Source organism: Bos indicus, chromosome 13 (genome assembly GCF_029378745.1).
Source record: "Bos indicus isolate NIAB-ARS_2022 breed Sahiwal x Tharparkar chromosome 13, NIAB-ARS_B.indTharparkar_mat_pri_1.0, whole genome shotgun sequence".
Lineage (NCBI taxonomy): Eukaryota > Metazoa > Chordata > Mammalia > Artiodactyla > Bovidae > Bos > Bos indicus.
The window spans coordinates 43,397,697-43,418,310 of record NC_091772.1 but is presented as its reverse complement, the minus strand read 5'-3'; the positions used below and the strand labels follow the sequence as shown (position 1 = coordinate 43,418,310).

Below are 20,614 nucleotides of genomic sequence, written 5' to 3'. Positions count from 1 at the left end.
CTGCTGCATCATGAGTTTTACCCTTTACTGGAATGTTCCTCTGACCTCAGAGGCAGGTGGTCATCTCCCCAAGCACAGGAGCCTTGATTCTTGATTGCACTTTCTTCCATAGTGACTGACTGATTCCACTCATTAAAGCAAAGTCTTTGAAAACTGTGTATACTCTGTTCCACATTGGTCTCTTTACATCATTTCTTGAACCAACTTTACTCAGGGTTTGCCTTCACTACTCTATCAAAGCTGCACTTGATCCTGCCAAGGTTAACTGCTGAATCCAGTGGTGCATTTTCAATCTTCTTTTACTTGACCCATTGAAAGCACTGGACTCTTTTCTCCTTCAAACACTTATTTCACATGCCTTGTAAGAACAGTCCCTCCTACTTCACTCACTGATCCTTTTCAGCCTCTTTTGCTGGTTCCTTCAGTTTTGGGGTGTTTTTTTTAAGGATTTTCTTAATGCTTATTTCTCATGAAGCTTAACTATCCTGTCCACACCACTCACTGTATAATGTAATATCTCTGACTGGTTAGTTACATGGTTTTAAGAGACTATATTTAACAATTTTCAGATATGAATATTTTGTCTAAAACTTTTCTGTAATTGATTTGCATGTCCAATTCTATGCACACATCTTCACTTGGATACCTAAAGGCATTTGAAAGATGAGTTTCTATAACTGAACTCATGATCTTCCCACAAAAATGAGATTCCCCGAATTGTCTCCATCTGAGCAAATGGCATCTGCATTTCCTGTTACTTAAACACAAACACCTGGAGTCAACTTTGATTCCCCTTTACCTTTCACCATATGTCCAACATGTTAGCAATCTAGTTAATGCTGCCCCTAAAATAAGTTCCTATTCCAATACCTCTGGCCATCTTTACTGCTCCTTCTGTGGTTCCAGCCAACATTACCTCTCACCTAAATTCCTGTAGAGTCCTAAAAAAGGGCCCTTTTTACTCTTTTTCTTCTAAACATAACAACCAGAGTGATTTTTTTTGAAAACATGTCAGCTCATGTAACTACTGTGCTCAAAACCAAAATATCATTCTCCACTTCTCTCAGAATAAAGACCTCTCAAAAACCCACATGACACAGACCCCATGGCCCCACTGGCTCTCTGGCTTATCTTCAACTCCTGTCTTCTTCCCTCACTAAACTCCACCCACATCAGCCAACTTGCTGGCCTTCAAATGTTACATGAACACTCTTCTTTCCTGGACTTAACGTTTTCTGTTTCAGAGAAATGCAAGGAGCCACTGTCTCTATGTTTCAAGGCTGTTTCTTGTACAAGTGAAAAGTTGTGTGGGATTAAAGGTAGTTGGTGTCTCTGCCTAACAGATGGACTGAAATGTGAGAGATTGTGCAGGATTTTCTCAACAGACACCTACCCATTTCTAACAGCTAAATTCTCCTGATGACATTCACTGTCCCATCCTCCACTAGACTATAAACTCAAGGATTTCTCATTTAGTTAATATATATTGATAAAACAATGTCTTACTGAAGAATGTTCAATAAAGTTTTGCTGAATGAATGAGTGAATGACAACCAATGAATGAATGGTAAAATATGTAAGTATTTATCAAAATGCTAAGCATGGTCAGACAATTAAGAAATTAAATAAATGAATCAGATGTGCTGCTTTACAGAGAGAAAAATATAATACTGGATTTTTTAAATCATATTTTAGCTTACCAAGATGATTATGCTAAGTTGAAAAGTATACAACATGTAGATTGAAGATTATTTGTCTTTGTAAATAATCATACACACAAATTTGTATAGGATTCTATAAGGAAAATGTACCAAAGTATTATATAATGGTGAATTACAGCTTATCTTTATTTTCTGTCATTTCTATTTTACTTTCCAAATTTCCTGTAATTTTTTTAATTATCAGAAAAAAAGAGCATTCTTACTTTGAAGTTTTAATTGTTTCATGAACTGTTTATTTCACAAGGAAAGGCATTTTCAAAAGTTGAGACACTTCATTCAAGCACCGTCACCACATACAAAAATCCTCTTCACAGCCCCAGAAGCAAGAAATTCTTGAAGAACCACAGTGAGACCTGAGAATCAATATTCTTCAAAAAATGGATATTCAGGGTGACTGATACCACTGAAAGAGAAGGAGGAGGGTTCATTTATTAATTCTGTCATGTTGTCATAGACAGCATTACTCTGTGAGTGCAGTCAGGATGGCCTAAAATTCAAAATCTACAAATACATCCCTCCTTCTCCCCCAACAAACACACAGCAGGAGTCTGCTCCATGTGCACATGGCACCTGCACGTCCAGTCCCAACATTCACGTGTAATCGTCACTCCACAGTGACAGGTAGTTTGACTCAGGTTACAATTTTAAGAGGGCACAAGACCTGGGGCTAACTCTGGAGATCATTTCCCGCCCTTCGTGGAACTTCTGTCTCTAGACGATGAAAAGGATCATAGCAAACAAAGTAGCTGCTCTTTTTTCTCACATCCATGGATAAGCAGATACCAAGCACCCCCAAAAATACAGACTGTCTTCATTAAGGAAATTCTAATCTATTGAAGAGACACGCAGTCACCTGAATAATCATACAGCACAAAGTGGCATTGATATTTTCTTAATTTATGATGTATTAAAACATCGGTTACTCAGTAATTAGTATAACTATTGTTTTTTCTCCATGTTTCTACTTTTCTTTTTAAACTTTTCCTTTTCAATTCAATTTGTCCTTTTCAATTCAATTCATTAAAAAGTGCATTCTGAGCAATTTTAAGTGCCAGGAGCTGTGCTGTTGACCTGAGCTCACAAAGAGGAATAAGTCTAGCCATTCACAGCCTAATGAAGGAGAAGATAGAATTATACTTAAAAGTCTTTAAGGGCAGAAAAGTAAGATTTCACCTTTTTTTTCATTTATCATGTATTTTATCAGAATTGTGATATAGTTTTACAAACAATAGGGAGAGTTTTGATAGCTTTCCCTTCAAACGAAATCTTCACTGTATCAATAATTTGCATTCCCTCCTCTCTAAACTCCCTTCCAAATTTCTCTTCTGTCTCTTCAATCCTAACATTCTCCTGCAGTAATGAGGCAGCTGGAATTCTGTTAGTGACTAAGTCAAAGGCAAGCAGGTGGGGGCTCCCCAGGGGATGGACTTCTGCTGGACAAAGGCTAAACTGCAGTGAGTCTTCACTCAAGAAACCAGAGACCCAGATGATCTTACCTGAGTGTGTCCTGTTAAGGACACAGCAGTCTCTCACTGGAGGGTCAGTTAAGCTCATGATCTATGGGTAATTCAGCTTTGTGAGATAACAAGGATGAGGACATGGGAATTGTAATAGGGAAAAAAGATCAATGAAGAGATTAATTTGAAAAAAATGGACTGTGTCTTAGAGAAGAAATGTCCGTAAGGGAGAAAATGTACCAGACCCTTAGGAGATGGCGGGGAAGCAGGCCCATGTGACTTCTCAAAACTGTTGCAGGTTGACCTTCATGGGACCTTCCTCCATAACAAAGTGTCAACAAGATGTTTTATCATTGTGTTAGGAATAACATGAATGGGGGCTTCCCAGGTGGTCAGTGATAAAGGATCCACCTGCAAAGTAGGAGACATGGGTTCAGTGATTGGCAAGATAACTTGCAGAAGAAAATGGCAACCCACTCCAGTATTCCTGCCTGGGAATCCCATGGACCGTAGCAGGCTACAGTCCGAGGGTCCCAAGAGTTGGACACAACTAAGCAACTAAACAACAACAAAACATGAATGTAATCCAAAAAGGCTTAATCATTATACAGTTTTTATTAATATAACCTTTTTATCCTGATGTAAAAAGAATTAAACATACTCACAGGTCCCTGTAAGAATAGTGGGCTGCTGGCACTGTGCCCTCTGTGTTTACTGGGTCCCTCAGCCCTGAGAGGAGGTGCACCAGGCACAGGGATTAGGGGCACAAAGTAGTGAAATTACCACGATGTAAACTCTGAGGATTTTACTGATGGGCTGTCCTAGGTCCCAATCATTTCTGTTGGTCAGAGACAGAGCCCAGGAGGAAACCTCTGGTTTGAGGTCTGCAGGAAGACTCTGGTTGGCTTCTATGCTGGAATCAGGACTGTCTTCCTAGAATCAAGTTTTTAAAAAGCTTAGTTGCCCTACTGATCTGCCTGCTACAGCAAAAAAAAAAAAAAACCATGTATGTGAAATATCTGCAAGTCACTTACAGCAGAAATTCGTAATATCTTATATTTCTATTGATGCCATCAATTGCTTTCATGTCTTCTGGAGTCAGTTCAAAGTCAAACACCTGGAAGGAAAGAAGAATCACATTACCTTTCCCACAAGAAGAGGGCCTCCCCCTGGGAACTGGAGGACTTTCCAGCTGGATGGGGACAATAGAGGGGACAGGGAAGCCGTGTCTGTCCTCAGCTTCCAGGTGAACAAGCCTGGGACCCTCTGCTGAGTTCTCACCTCTCCTTCCCACACATCTTTCTCTGTTCACCTCACAAACATTACAGTGCATCAGTCCTTTATTTTTCTAAGTGAATCACTTCAGACAGAAAAGAAATGTACTAAAATACCCTTTTGTCTTTGAAAACTCCTGCCTCAATACCTGCACCTGAACAAACATTAGACTGCTTCACACTCCCCAACATGCCCTAAGTGTGACAGCATTGCACTGAGGCCATGTGGGGAGGAGTCTTCCTTGCAAAAGCCTATCCAAGAATCTGATATCAAACTTACTCTTTATCTATGAATAAATCTAAAAGAAACTTTATGTAAATGCCTTTGTAGATAAAGTTAGAAAAGTTTAAACAGTAAAGAACATCTAAAATATTAAAAATTCACATCATAATCATGAAATGGATAGCTCAGTTTTATAAAGAAATTTGTTTTCTCTGAAGTGATCTAGTGTTTCAATGCAACATGAATCAAAGACTGACATACATATTCTCTTGTAGAAATCAGCAAAGTGATACCAAATTTTAAATAAAAGAAGAACTAATTAAAAGTAGCCAAGACATTCTTCAGTTCTGTTGAGTTCAGTGGCTGAGTTGTGTCCGACTCTTTGTGACCCCATGAACTGCAGCATGCCAGGCCTCCCTGTCCATCACCAACTCCCGGAGTCCACCCAAACCCATGTCCATTGAGTCGGTGATGCCATCCAACCATCTCATCCTCTGTCGTCCCCTTCTCCTCCTGCCCTCAATCTGTCCCAGCATCAAGGTCTTTTCAAATGAGTCAGCTCTTCACATGAGCTGCCCAAAGTATTGGAGTTTCAGCTTCAGCATCAGTCCTTCCAATGAATGTTCAGGACTGATTTCCTTTAGGATGAACTGGTTGAAGAATTTACCATTCTGGAAATAAGACTTATTTTACAATTTAATAACACAGTACAGAAAACTGAATAGTTAAATAGAAGAAAGAGGCCAGAAATGTACTTATAGGCTCTCTATATATGACAGAGTTTACCATGAAAATCTGTGGAAAATATGGATATGTTGTTTTTATTCAGTTGCTAAGTCATATCCAATTCTTTGTGACACCCTGGACTGTGGTAAGGCAGGCTTCCCTGTTCACCACCAACACACAGAGTTTTCTCAAACTCATGTCCATTGAGTTGGTGATGCCATCCAACCACCTCATTCTCTGTATCCTGCTTCTCCTCCTGCCCTCAGTCTTTTCCAGCATCAGGGTCTTTTCCAATGAGTCAGCTCTTCACAATCAGGTAGCCAAAGTATTAGAGCTTCAGCTTCAACATCAGTCCTTCCAATGAATATTCAAGGTTGATTTCCTTTAGGATAGATTGATTTGGTATCCATGCTGTCTTAGATTTCCATTTAATAAACAAACAAACATATATGTGACCATTTTCATATTATATTGCAAAACCAATTCTAGGTGTACTGCAGGGGCAAATTTGAATGGAAACACACAAACAATTTTTTAGGGGACCATACACTGAAGCAACTTAGCAGCAGCAGCAGCAGCAACACTTGACCTTGACTTAGATGGACCTGTGAACTTTGGCAGAATTGATGAGTCAGTTCTGAGTCTATAAATGAAGAGTATTTTTTTTTCCATTCACTGACTATGGATCATAGTACTGTGCTGACGTGATAACCAGGTTAGTTGACCACAGTCTAGCCAAATATATATGTAAAACTAGAGGGAGAAGCATGCAGGCTCCTCTGACAAGAGTCATATCCACCTGTTAAAGCAGAACTGCTGAGATGCTCTGCACTGAGTTGCAAATGCATGAGCAAGACCAGCTAAGAGGATAGCAGCTGAGCTGAGTTGAGGCTGATTGTCAAAACACAGAATCAAGAGACACAGAAATGATCTCTGCATTAAATCCTGAAAGTGGGGAGACTTTCTTGTATAGCTGTGACTAAGGGTACAATTATGGCCTCCTACAAATAAATCAAAAGAGAAACAACCTAGCTAAAGTGGACAAAGTCTTGAAAAGGAGCTACACAAAGAGAAACTCAAGAAGATTAAATGTATAAAAATGAAACCCTATAATATTCAGGGAAATACAAAATAAAACCATGATGGTTTGTGAGTTAAAGATTGCTGCTATAATTTTTGTGCCCGCAAACTTCCAAATAGGAAAAGAAGTACATCAAAGCTGTATATTGTCACCCTGATTATTTAACTTATATTCAGAGTAGATCATGAGAAAGCTGGGCTGGAAGAAGCACAAGCTGGAATCAAGATTGCTGGGAGAAATATCAATAACCTCAGATATGCACATGACACCACCCCTATGGCAGAAAGTGAAAAAGAACTAAAGAGCCTCTTAGTGAAAGAGGAGAGTGAAAAAGCTGACTTAAAACTCAACATTCATAAAACTAAGATTATGTTATCTGGTCCCATTACTTCATGGCAAATAGATGGGGAAACAGGGGAAACAGTGGCTGACTTTATTTTGAGGGCTCCAAAATCACTGCAGATGGTGATTGCAGCCATGAAATTAAAAGACGCTTACTTCTTGGAAGGAAAGTTATGACCAACCTAGACAGCATATTAAAAAGCAGAGACATTACTTTGTCAACAAAGGTCTGTCTAGTCAAGGCTATGGTTTTTTCAGTAGTCATGTATAGATGTGACATTTGGACTATAATGAAAGCTGAGTGCTGAAGAACTGATCCCTTTGAACTGTGATGTTGGACAAGACTGTTGAGAGTCCCTTGGACTGCAAGGAGATCCAACCAGTCCATCCTAAAGGAGATCAGTCCTGGGTGTTCATTGGAAGGACTGATGTTGAAGCTGAAACTCCAATACTTTGGCCACCTGATGCAAAGAGCTGACATTTGAAAAGACCCTGATGCTGGGAAAGATTGAGAGTAGGAGGAGAAGGGGATGACGGAGGATGAGATGGTTGGATGGCATCACCGACTCAATGGACATGAATTTGGGTAAATTCTGGGAGTTGGTGATGGACAGGGAGGCATGGCATGCTGTGGTTCATGGGGTCACAAAGAGTCAGACATGACTAAGTGACTGAACTGAACTGAAATGTATATGTTGATGGTGTTAGAAAAATCCCAACACATGGAGGCTGAACAACACACTGCACAATAATCAACAAATCAAAGAAGAAATCAAAACATGCATAGAAATGAATGAAAATGAAAACACAACAACCCCAAACCTATGGGAAACTGTAAAAGCAGTGCTAGGGGGAAGGTTCATAGCAATACAGGCTTACCCAAGAAACAAGAAAAAAGTAAAATAAATAACCTAACTCTACACCTAAAGCAACTAGAAAAGAAAGAAATGAAGAACCCCAAGGTTAGTAGAGGGAAAGAAATCTTAAAAATTAGGGCAGAAATAAATGCAAAAGAAACAAAAGAGACCATAGCAAAAATCAATAAAACCAAAAGCTGGTTCTTTGAGAAGATAAATAAAATTGAAAAACCATTAGCCAGACTCATTAAGAAACAAGGAAGAAAAATCAAATCAACAAAATTAGAAATAAAAATGGAGAGATCACAACAGACAACACAGAAATACAAAAGATAATAGGAGACTATTATCAGCAACTATGTGCAAATAAAATGGACAACATGGAAGAAATGGACAAATTCTTAGAAAAGTACAACTTTCCAAAATTGAACCAGGAAGAAATAGAAAATCTTAACAGACCCATCACAAGCACAGAAATTGAAACTGTAATCAGAAATCTTCCAGTAAAAAAAAGCCCAGGACCAGACAGCTTCACAGCTGAATTCTACCAAAAATTTAGAGAAGAGCGAACATCTATCCTACTCAAACTCTTCCAGGAAATTGCAAAGGAAAGTAAACTTCCAAACTCATTCTATGAGGCCACCATCACCCTAACACCAAAACCTGATAAAGATGCCACAAAAAAAAGAAAACTACAAGCCAATGTCACTGATGAACATAGATGCAAAAATCATTAACAAAATTCTAGCAAACAGAATCCAACAACATATTAAAAAGATCATACATCATGACCAAGTGCACTTTATCCCAGGGATGCAAGAATTCTTCAGTATGCACAAATCAATCAATGTAATACACCACATTTAAAAATTGATAAATAAAAACCATATGATTATCTCAATAAATGCAGAGAAAGCCTTTGACAAAATTCAACATCCATTTATGATAAATATTGTCCAGAAAGCAGGAATAGAAAAAACACACCTCAACATAATAAAAGCTATATATGACAAACCCTCAGCAAACATTATCCTCAATGGTGAAAAATTGAAAGCATTTCCCCTAAAGTCAGGAACAAGACAAGGGTGCCCACTCTCACCACTACTATTCAACATAGTTTTGGAAGTTTTGGCCAGAGCAGTCAAAGCAGAAAACGAAATAAAAGGAATCCAGATTAGAAAAAAAGTAAAACTCTCACTGTTTGCAGATGACATGATCCTCTACATAGAAAACCCTAAAGACTCCACCAGAAAATTACTAGAGCTAATCAATGAATATAGTAGTGTCAGGATATAAAATTAATGCACAGAAATACCTTGCCTTCCTATACACTAACAATGAGAAAACAGAAAGAGAAATTAAGGAAACAATTCCATTTGCCATTGCGAAGAAAAGAATAAAATACTTAGGAATACATCTACCTAAAGAAACAAAAGATCTATATATAGAAAACTATAAAACACTGGTGAAAGAAATCAAAGAGGACACAAATAGATGGAGAAATATACCATGTTCATGGATTGGAAGAATCAATATAGTGAAAATGAGTGTACTACCCAAAGCAATCTATAGATTCAATGCAATCCCTATCAAGCTACCAACGGTATTTTTCAGAGAACTAGAACAAATAATTTCACAATTTGTATGGAATTACAAAAAACCTCAAATAGCCAAAGTGATCTGGAGAAAGAAGAATGGAACTGGAGGAATCAACCTGCCTGACTTCAGGCTATACTACAAAGCCACAGTCATCAAGACAGAATGAAGTAAGCCAGAAAGAAAAACACCAATACAATATACTAAAACATATATGTGGAATTTAGAAAGAAGGTAACGATAACCCTGTATGCAAGACAGCAAAAGAGACACAGATGTATTGAACAGTCTTTTGGACTCTGTGGGAGAGGGTGAGGGTGGGATGATATGGGAGAATGGCATTGAAACATGTAAAATATCATATGTGAAATGAATCACCAGTCCAGGTTTGATGCATGATACAGGGTGCTCAGGGCTGGTACACTGGGATGACCCAGAAGGATGGGATGGGGAGGGAGGTGGTGGGGGGGGTGGTTCAGTATTGGGAACACATATACACTCATTGCGGATTCAAGTCAATGTATGGCAAAACTGATACAAAATTGTAAAGTAAATTAAATTAATTTATTAAAAAAAAAAAAACGAAACGGAGCCTTTCAAAGGTCATGATAGTGGAGCTCTCACAAATGAGATTTTAAAATAGCATATTCATATAAGAGACTTGGGAGAGCTCTGTTGCCCCCTCCATTATATTAAGATGCAAAGAGAAACCTGTGACCTGGATGAGGGCCCTCATCTGATCACACAGGAACCCTGACTCAGATCTCCAGCTTCAAAACTGTGAGAAATAAATTTCAATTTTTCTCAGCCTCTCAATCTGTGATATTTTGTTACAGCAGGTCAAATGGTCTAAAAAAATCACATAATGCAATTTCATCAACTGATAACAAAGAAAATAAGATATCATTTGTACAAGATGATAGAATAAATGGCTGACATAACTCTGAAACTAAAATCTCTGTTTTCTGTCCAACCTGAACCCTCTGCAGCCATGTCACCTCTTCTGTTGCCACATCAGGAGGAGAAAATCACCAGGAACACACACAACACATTCATGCATGGGGAAGAACTGGTAACTTGTCTTGACTCAAGGAAAGTCTTGAGAGATGGACAAAGAATGACCCTCGAGAAGGATATTCCTTAGGAGCCCTCTGCCCACAGCCCCACTCATCACCTGTATGTTCTCTTTGATCCGCTTCTTGTTGTAACTCTTGGCCAGAACCACAACCCCACGTTGTATCTGGTAGCGAAGGGCAACTAGAGCTGGGGTTTGCTTGTGTTTTTTGGCAATGGTACAAAGAACCTGGTCCTCCAAGAGAATGGGCAGGTCCAGGTTCACCCTGGAAGGAAATTCAGAAATGCTGAGGAGCTGAGACTAAGTACTCAGTTTGTGAGTAGTTTTACCAAACAGACCAAGTATGTCCTATACCAGTGCTTCTCAAAGTGTGGTCCGTGTACTAAGAGCATCAGCATTACTGGGAATCTTGTTAGAAATACAAATTCCCAGCTTAAATGCAGACACACTGAATCAGAACCTCAACTGTGGCACCTCCCAATCTGTGTTTACAAAGTTCTCCCAGTCATTTGGATGCATGTTTGAGTGAGACCAGAACTGCCAAACTCATGGATTTTTTTTTCCTTTTTTAATTATCATTTGTTGTTTTTCTCCATTCATAGCTCTAAAGTTTGTACAATGGCACACACACAAAAAAAAGTAATGGAAAAAGACTGGGAAATTTTTTTTAATTGTCACTTTTCACAGGTATTGATACAAGTTGAATAGTCCAAAATAGAACTATTCATTTCACATTATTTATATTATGCAATTTTCTATAGATGTTTACAAAAATGGTTCATACTGAAATTTGTTATCATGATAGACCTGGAAGTTACATATTATTATCCCCATTTTAGATAAAAGATATGTGAGGTTTGCTACTGCTGCTAAGTTGCTTCAGTCGTGTCTGACTCTGTGTGACCCCAGAGACAACAGCCCACCAGGCTCCCCCATCTCTGGGATTCTCCAGGCAAGAACACTGGAGTGGGTTGCCATTTCCTTCTCCAATGTGAGGTTTAGACATGTATTTTTAGAAACATGTTCATAGTTGAATAAATAAGTAAATCATAATATAAGCTTGTGTCTCTGGTCTCAACTGGGGGATTATATATAAATTTTAATGCAGACATTTGTTATTGATGGGTCAACAATTTAATACAATGTAGAAAAATTGGCTGGGTGATGGGAAGATAAAAGAGAAGGATTCATTCCATCCCTCCCTGCTTATCCCCTGTGCCTATGAGTTATCTGAGTAATATATGATTTAAACTAGTTTATCAAAAATTTAATTTTAAATAAATTCCTTGTTATCTTCATTAGGATTCAATACCATTCTTTTAGACGTTGGGATCCCAGAGCAGCATAGGCAACAAGAACGATATCATGTGACTTGCAGAAATCCAACAGTTTCCTCTGGTTGAGATAAGGGTGACATTCCACCTGTAGAATGTCAACAGAGAAGAGTGTCAGATTATATGGAATGGTATTATTAATGTGACAGAAAAGATGTAAGCTGGAAATACCAACACCAAGAGAGAAATAGTCAAAAGTGTGTTTATACAGTTAATTTTATGATAGACATGGATGGGAAAACCAGTTTAAGATTGAATAATCAAAAGGTGGGCTCTTCATTTGAGTAAATGTTTCTGAGTAAATATTTCATGTAATGTTAGCATCACCATGAGCCTTTAAATTAACCCTCTAGCCTGGATGATTTCCATCATCTCCAGCACATTTTTCTGTTTGGTGCTCCCTGTTGAGACTCATAAATACTGAGCCACAAAGATTTTGGATTCAGCCAACAGAGCCCCACATGAACTCTTAACACCCATCTCAGCTGATTTGTCTTTTATTACTTCCCATTCCAGTTTTTTTTATTAATTTATTTTTTACTGACGAATGATTGCTTTACAGAATTTTGCTGGTTTCTGTCAAACCTCAACATGAATCCATTCCAGATTTTCATGGTCTTCCTTCCTGCTTGCAGTTCACTCCAAGCCACTTTCACCCTCCGTCTGGTCATCCTTCCATCTCAGGGAAATGCCTCCTTCCTCTAGTTCTGGATTCTACCCACAATTTACCAGGAAACGGTCCACACCTATCTACCCAGACTTTATCAGAGATATCGTTATGGATTACATTAACAAAGTCCAGACAGAGGCTCTGCTCTCTAGAATCCTTTGACCCACAAAGGTCAGATGAACAGGAGGAGAGGACAGACAGACATCAGGCTCCAGGGCAGAAGGAGGTTGTGAAGAGCAGGAGGGAGAGGAGCCGAGCTGCTCACCTGGTTGCAGACGGGCTTGTACTTGAGCCCCGGCTTGTTCAGGATCTTCTGCAGCTGCTTGTGGTTGAAGTTGGACACCCCAATGGACTTGGTCAGCCCTGCATCCTTACACTTCTCCAGGGCCTGGGGATGGATGGGTGCTGAAAATTCACTTGGAATGGGCAATAGAACAAGAATAAAAGCTGAAAAAAATCTGTAAAAAGTGTCATCCAGAAGAATTAGCATTGATTATCAAGAAGGAAAGAGGGGAAGAATGGCATGACACAAAAAGAAGAATTGCCATCTCCTCCTTGGAAAACCCTGGAGAACACATATCACATGGAAGGAAATAGATATCTGTCTCACTGTCCCAGATTCTCCTCCTCTGTTCCTCTCTGTGAACATTTCAGCAATGGTTTCCTCTCCACAACCCCAGCATCACATCCCTTAGAGTTCATGAACTGCTGAGTCTGATGGCCCACAGCCCATGCTCACAGGCAGAATTGATGGAGGTTTCCCCTCTCCTGGCTCCTCCTTTAACTCTCTACTCTTGGAACTCACCTCCCATGTGTGACAGAGATCCACTGAGTCAGGTATCAGTTTTCCATTCTCATCTTTTGGGAATAATTCCTCCCCTGGCTGGAATAGAAGCAGTCATTTTAGACATGCAAAAAATAATTTCTCCACATTTAGCAAGGCTTCCAGGCACCCAGGATTAAACCTACATGAGGTAGGTTTACAACTTTCTAGATACTAATATTTGCAAAGTGATTGCATATTGAGATGTAAGCAAGGTCATTGGGATGGAGGCTTATTCTACTTTTTTACACTCAATATATGTTGTAATAAGTACAATTTTCCTAGGTCCTAAAAAGGACTTCAAGTGACTTCTGTGAATTTTGTCTGTTCTTGTACTTCCCTCTTTTGAAATATCTCTGATCTGAGAATGGCAGTAAGTTACATGGCTTTATTTCCAGAATAAAAGTTTCAACCTTGACCTGGGCTAGAAAATTAGATTTCCTTTTCCCTCTGAGCATCAGATGCCCTAGAGCAGGCACATGAACCAGCAAGACTCTCCTTAAGTTGGTACGGATTGTGGAAGATCAAGGTCTCAAAGATCTTTGAGACCATTGTGGAAGATCAGGGGTGTCAAATGTTCATGGCCACGGACCTTGAGCTGCCCCAAGGTTATATTTGCCATCAGTGGAAAATTTTCAGGAAAAAAATAAGCAAACCATGAGTAACATCCTGATAAGGCATAGAAATTAGTAGAAATTAGGAGACATTTCTGAAGAGTACTGCAAATCCCCAATCTGTCTGTGGCTGTGACTTGTCATCTACATAGTCCACTAAGCTATTGTGCATCAGATGGTTTGAGCTGTTTTTTGTAACTTGAAATCAAAAGTTCTCAGTAAACCATTCTTGGCAGCTAAGTGCAGTCTACAAACCTCATCATGAAGTCAGGCAAGAGAGGAGGCAATTCCTCCCAAGTCCTTGTAAAGGAACAAAGTTTAGATGCACCCAGAGGGAGCACCACCAAATATGCTCATTTGAAAGGGTGAAAGACAAGAGAAACTCATCATGTTCAATGTAAGGCAGTGTCATGCTCACCACGGCTGCACCAAACTCTTGGTTCTTGAAATCCCCAGGGACTCAGGAGTCATATTCAGGACTATGTGCAGAATTGGCCTGCTTCTACTTCTTCAAATTTTTCTGGCAGAGACTCTCAGATTATTAACTCCTTTCTCTGGGAGGCATGTAAGGGATTCAAAGAAACTCAGTAAAAAGATGATCACAAATTATTGTTTGGGAGATTCTACTCTAGTGTAATCGTCCCTTCAACCTACTAGGACAAATCTTAATTCAACCATCCATGCAAGTTGATGCACATTCTAACACAAGAAATAAAATTGATGTGATCACACATATTTCCAACCTTCACAGGCAGTGGAAAATGAATAATATAGAGATCGACATAGTCCAGCTGAAGAGTTTTCAGTGACTTTTCCAAGGCTGGTCGGACCAAGTCTTGTCGAAGGGAAGTTAACCAAAGCTGTAGAGATTAAAGAACGCAAGTTTTATTAATAATACTTCAGATATTTTTTTTTGCCTTACTGTGAGGCTTGTGGGATATTACTTCCCTGACCAAGGATCAAATCTGGGCTCATGGCATTAAAGCACCAAGTCTCAACCACTGAACCACCAGGAAATTCTAATACTTTAGGAATTTACCAATAAGCATAGATCACCAAACAAATGATCCCATTATATAATTGTCACCTTGGCACAATCACTTGCATACATGTTCATACACAACATGCATAGTACCTTTGAAGTGTAGAATATGTCTTCTCTCTTCACAGTGCCATCTGCAATCTTGCTTCGAATGGCCTGGCCAACTTGCTCCTCATTTTGGTACACATGAGCACAGTCAATATGGCGGAACCCAACCTCTATAGCAAATTGGGTGACTTCCTGAGATTCACTCTTAGCAGTCTACATAAACAAAAATGTTGAATATCCACATGATTAAGAGATTGCTAAGGTACAAGCTTTGATCTTCCCAAGGATTGACTTTGCTCTGTGCCTTTGGTTAGTTCTATATGTGTGGTGATGAACCCATGATAGTTTCCCTGAACATTCCTGGAAGTTATTCCATGGACACCCAGGAACCCTTCAACCCCAGGCAACTAGTGGTTGATTGCTGACCTCAGAGGACCCAAGAATACCTCCAGGTTCAGTGATTTGCTGTTAGAAGCCAAAAGACTCATTAAGTTGTAATCATGAGTAGCATTTATACTGTGAGATGTATACTTATATACAAAGGTATAAGGTGCCTGGTAAAAGCAGCAAGAAACCAAGTGAAAGCATTTGAGACCTCTGTCTACCAGTGAAACCACACAGAATGCACCAAATAAAACTGTATCTATTCAAGGTGTACAAAGTGATGTTCTCATATAAGAATCCATAGTTAATAATCACCACAATCAAGCTAGGTAACAGATCCATCACCTCCCATAGCTAACTATTAAGGTTGTTTGTAAGAAGACTTAAAATCTAATCTAACAAAATCTCAAGTTATGCACATTATCCTTAACTATAGTCACTGTGTTATACACCAGTTGTTCAGGCTTATTCATCCTGTAACTGAAGGTCTATACCATTGACCAACATCTTCCCATTTTTCCCAGCCTTGACACCAGCTTCTGGTCACCATTTCCCTATTCTCTGCTTCTATAACTTCCACTTTTAGAGAATCCACCTATAAAGACATCCTGTAGTATTTATCTTTCTATTTCTGGCTTATTTCACTTAGCTTAATGTTCTCCCAGTTCATCTGTGTGGTTACAAATGGCAAGATTATTTTTTTTATAATGCTGAATAAATGTTCCATTTCTTTTTTTTTTTTTAGAAAGTATTGCTTTATTTGAGAAACTTACTTCCAAATTACTTTTATGTATTTTAAAAAGTCATAAAGAGCATCCAAGAGAAAAACATATACAGTTTCTATAGGAATAAGGACAAAAAAATGGGGTTGATGACTGCCCCAAACGATATTTCCTAAAGGAAAAAAATGTAATATTTAACTTCTCTTTTTTTGAGGCAGGGTAAGTGAACTACACACATCATAAATAAAATTTTCTTACTATAAAAGGAGGAAGGACTGTGATCCTGTTTTTGATGCATATGAAATACAAAAATCCACTGTTCTGATCACGATGAGGGGAAAAAAACATCATTCTTCAACACTTCCGTTCATGCAATGAAATCCAAAGGTCTGTTGAATCCACCTGATGGATTCATGTACTGCCTATACTTTCTCTTCTGAGACACATTTATGGCGTAGGCATTTACAGAGCCATCCACCTTTTTCCCTTTTGTGGAGTCAAAGGAGGCAAATCCCATTAACTTCATCATTTCTATTTCTTCCTCTGTTTTGCCCTCTAAGTCTTTCTCAGTTATCTGACGTTCTTTGCTCTTTCTTTCTTTTCCTCATCTCTTCTTTCTTTCAGTCGAGAAGGGAAGATGTGGATCTATGTGGTCTTGGGGACCTGGAACGCTTTCTGGGTGGGGAGCGAGAGCGGCTTCTTCTCTGATCTTGCTCCCGGAACCCGGACCTTTCTTGGCGCCTGTGTTCTCTTTCCCGGGATGTGGACCCGGACTGCCTCCGCTACCTCTGTGGGGCGCGGCTGCGGCTGCGACCCATTTGGAATCCTTCTCCAGTACAAGTCCTCCGTTTCTTTTTATGTGATTCAGAATCTTTCCTATTTCAAGGAGATATATATTTGGTCTAACTTCCCTCTGTTGTGTCTGCTCCTGGTTTTTCTTAAATGCTCGGACATTTGGGGATGTACTGAGCCATGAACCAGTGAATTTCATTGACAGGCTGGACCCTTCCTCGCCCTCACCCCCTGAGTCCTACAAAGTCCTGTCTTCTGTTTCCAAAATGTCTCTGGATATTTCTATCTGTTTTATAGATGAAAAAGCTGAGACTCAAAGTTTAAGGACCAGTCCCTTGTGAAAATTACATGCTCTAAAGACGGACAGCCAACTTTCTGCCTTCCAGTCTAAAGACTTGTCCACTAGCCCCACTTATGCCCAGGCACTTCAGACTATACTTTAATAAAAAAAAACACACAATGAAACCCAAGAACACATTGCAAAACCTGGCTTGTAAGATTGTAGTTTATCCCCTCAGTAATATCCCTTCAGTTATATCCCCCTCCCACTCAAATGATACTATAGTTCCCATCAGAAGAAGTTTCCAAGTAGAAAGAGAAGTACAGGGAAAAATATAGCTGGAGTGTTTCTGCCCTGGAACTGAGCAGATATCCCACAGTAGAAAAGCAATTCTCTCCCATTATTTTTCAGTCACCTCATCTTCAGGACCTTCCACCTCAAATGCTTCTCTGGATCATGTCTTTTTGGAAGAAGAAAAGTGTTCTGAAACTAATGAAATATACAGAGAAACCCCACCATTGCAATCCCCCTCAAAACAAAGCAGCTGACAGTCAGTGATCTTGATGGCCAAGTCTCACCTCTTCTGCCAAACTGGGAAAGAGATGGAAACTGGAGGGGAACCCAGAGTAATATGCAGGTGAGCACAGCCTCAGACCTTGATGCAGAGTGGAGACTGGATGCTCTCTCCTCTTTCATAGGGCATGGTTCTAGCCTGGTTAATGAGCCAGATGACCCTCCTAGTGTCACATGGGGACTCAAGACTTGAGACCCCACATCCCTTTCACTCATGTTACATCCACTATTTTTTATACCTCAACCCCAAACCACTACTCTTACCTCTAGAGGTGCATAGGTTCCAAATCCCAGGACAGGAATGAAGTGGCCATCATTAAGCTTCACTTGCCTTTTGGGATCCATTGCCTGTTTCTCCTCTGAGTAAGCAGACTGATTTTTTTTTCTTCTTCCCTCACAGTGATAAATAACAGGAAGGTAACACCCAGCTGCAGGATCCAATGTTAGCTGATATGTTGTAGGAGGAGCATGACTAAACCAGTACCCATAGAGTAAGAAGAGAATTGAAATCAGTTAACTTGTTTGATTTTTTTAATCAATATAACCTTAAGTATCAAATAATGATAAGATGTGCTAAACAATTATTAATCATTAGTTGCACAAGAAACTCTACACAGTAATCTTTTTTATTTTTCTATTATGAAGCCAATCTCAATCAAACATCAATTGAAACAACTTCCTTACAGTACAAACACACTCACATACAAAAGTGTTTAATAAAGATTTTTCAAAATGCTATCCCTTAATAAAGAATTAAAACTTCAAAAGAACATAAATTTCCTTTTTCATATTTCCCACCAGCAAAATTATTTTGCTACAGATCTTACAGTGGTGACATCCTGAACAGGATACCAGAACTAGACATTTGGCAAAGTCTTTATTGGAGGTGAACTCTTAATAGCTTTAGGACACCATATGCAATGCATATGTGCAAACAGACTTCGAGTGCTTATACCTTGTCCTTAGTTATATAACTTTTAGAGTACTCTCATAATGTAACTGATACATATTTTACATATTTCACTTAACTTACTATCTTATTCAGCATCACTCATAAAAGAATAACCTATAAACAACTTAAATTATAACAAATTCAGGAAGAGTAGGAGAAATTATCATGCAATGCTACATGGTTATATTGTGAAGTCAAAAGTTTAATATGTACTATGATGCCAGCAAAGTGGTGAGCTAGGAAGACTAAATTCTCCCAAGGAAAGATGAAAAAAGAGAGAGAAAGCAGCTGAAAAACCTCATAGGAGTTCTGGAAAACAGTCAAACAAAGATCGACAGCAACAAAGTAGTAGTAGCAAACAGGCAATTAGGAAAAATTCAGAACAGAGTGTGACAAGGAATTTCATTGTGCATCACTCACCTGTACCCTCCTCCTGTCTGGAGCAGTGCAGTCTTGATCAGCTCCCAGTTGCCTCCCTCAAACCAAAGTGATCACAGAAAACCTGTGTGCAATGTTCCAACCTACTTGGGGGCTGTTTGGAGATTGCTGTCTGTTCCACTTAACTCTAAACTTAAACTGAAGAGCAGCTAGAGGGGCTATTACAGCTGCAGGGGGACTATATATATATGGAGTGAGTGTTAGTTGCTCAGTCATGTCTGACTCTTTGTGACCCTGTGTTCAATAGCCCACCAGGCTCCTCTGTCCATGGAATTCCCCAGGCAAGAATGCTGGAGCGGTTTGCCAGTCCCTTCTCCAGAATATCCTCCCGACCCAGGGATTGAACCCAGGTTTCCTGCATTATAGGCAGATTCTCTACCATCTAAGCCACCAAGGAAGCCCATATATATGTATATATGGGGCCAAGGAAAAGGACAAAGGAATATGGGGGAGACGTAGACTAGACCAAGTATTAATAAAGCCCTGAGTAGAACTGGGGTGTGGATTTGGGTGAGGAGGAACATAGAGCATTCAAAAACAGTCATAAATACACCAGAATCAGAAAGCCGCCCACAGGCCAGGCAAGATGCTGACTCAGAAATGAACTGAGACCCCTCAGTTTTCCTGTTGGGCTAAAACCAGGACTAGGAAACACCCTGATGCTGGGAGGGATTGGGGGTAGGAGGAGAAGGGGACGACTGAGGATGAGATGGCTGGATGGCATCACTGACTCAATGCACATGAGTCTGAGTGAACTCCAGGAGTTGGTGATGGACAGGGAGGCCTGGCTTGCTGCAGTTCATGGGGTCGCAAAGAGTCGGACATGACTGAGCGACTGAACTGAACTGAACTGAGGAGCATACCAAGCAAACTAATGAAGGAAAATCATGACAAGGAACAAATCTACCAAGAGTATTTGCCTTGTTTGTTAAACAAGTTGTTTAAAGTACCCAACTATGAACACATTCACAAAGGAACACACACAGGAACACACACACGTATGGATGGGGCAGCGCAACCATCAGAGAGGAGCCAGAGGAGCAGAGTCTGGAGCTCTGACCAGTGTGTGCCAGGGTTGCACCACATGCATGGCCATCCATGCCAGGGGCTGCTCCAGCACACCTTCCTCCAGCTCTGCTCCCCTCTGGGGCATAGGTGCCAGTATCAGGGATGGGGAGGGGGGTGCACACTTACAAGGGGTGGAACTAAGTTGAGGCCAACCTTCATGGCTTCTGCTCCAGCCCCTTGAGACCTACCTGGCCCAGTAGGGTTGAGACAGTCAGCGAGCACAGGAGAAGCCTTTGCTCACACTGGGCTCTTGTTCTTGCCTCCCCCACCCTGTCCCACTGAGGTGACAGTTGCCAGCACACCCTGGGAAGGGGTGACCCTGCCCACCTCAGCTCCAGCTTTGCCCCAAAGCCTCTGGGCACACAGACTGCATAAGGATGCATCCACACAAGGACACCCCTGTAAGAACAGATCAGGAAACTTTTTCACTTTTTCTGTCTCTTTTTCCTAGAGACAGAGAAAGTAAAGCAAAATGAGAAGACAAAGGAATTTGTCTCAAATGAAACAATAAGAAAAACACCT

At 40.0% G+C, this 20,614-nt stretch overlaps 1 protein-coding gene and 1 pseudogene across 4 annotated transcripts; both read right to left on the bottom strand.

Annotated features, from left to right (window-relative positions):
• Positions 1-1,931: 1,931 nt before the first annotated feature.
• LOC139186504 (dihydrodiol dehydrogenase 3-like) lies at positions 1,932-20,355 on the bottom strand. Of its 4 annotated transcripts, XM_070801109.1 has the most exons (11): positions 17,899-20,354; positions 14,929-15,096; positions 14,537-14,653; positions 13,162-13,239; positions 12,622-12,744; positions 11,665-11,774; positions 10,452-10,617; positions 4,213-4,295; positions 3,962-4,111; positions 3,218-3,589; positions 1,932-2,124 (listed from the first exon to the last, which is right to left on the bottom strand). In XM_070801109.1, the coding sequence occupies exons 1-9, from the start codon at positions 17,977-17,979 to the stop codon at positions 4,087-4,089; spliced, it is 951 nt and encodes a 316-aa protein (XP_070657210.1). In that variant the 5' UTR covers positions 17,980-20,354; the 3' UTR covers positions 1,932-2,124; positions 3,218-3,589; positions 3,962-4,086. The 4 variants fall into 4 exon arrangements, with proteins under 4 accessions (XP_070657210.1, XP_070657209.1, XP_070657211.1 ...); XM_070801108.1 differs by having other exon boundaries at positions 3,218-4,111; XM_070801110.1 differs by lacking the exon at positions 3,962-4,111.
• LOC139186505 (U4/U6.U5 small nuclear ribonucleoprotein 27 kDa protein pseudogene) lies at positions 15,129-17,890 on the bottom strand (annotated as a pseudogene).
• Positions 20,356-20,614: the final 259 nt, after the last annotated feature.

What these genes read in the sequence shown, in the direction of transcription:
- LOC139186504 (XM_070801107.1), bottom strand. Translation starts at nt 17,979, where the DNA reads ATGGATCCCAAAAGGCAAGTGAAGCTTAATGATGGCCACTTCATTCCT. An exon ending in GAACCTATGCACCTCTAGAG is followed by an intron (nt 15,097 to 17,898) that starts GTAAGAGTAGTG and finishes TTGTTTATGTAG; the next exon opens with ACTGCTAAGAGTGAATCTCA. An exon ending in GGATCAAAGAGAACATACAG is followed by an intron (nt 4,296 to 10,451) that starts GTGATGAGTGGG and finishes CTTTCCTTCCAG; the next exon opens with GTGTTTGACTTTGAACTGAC.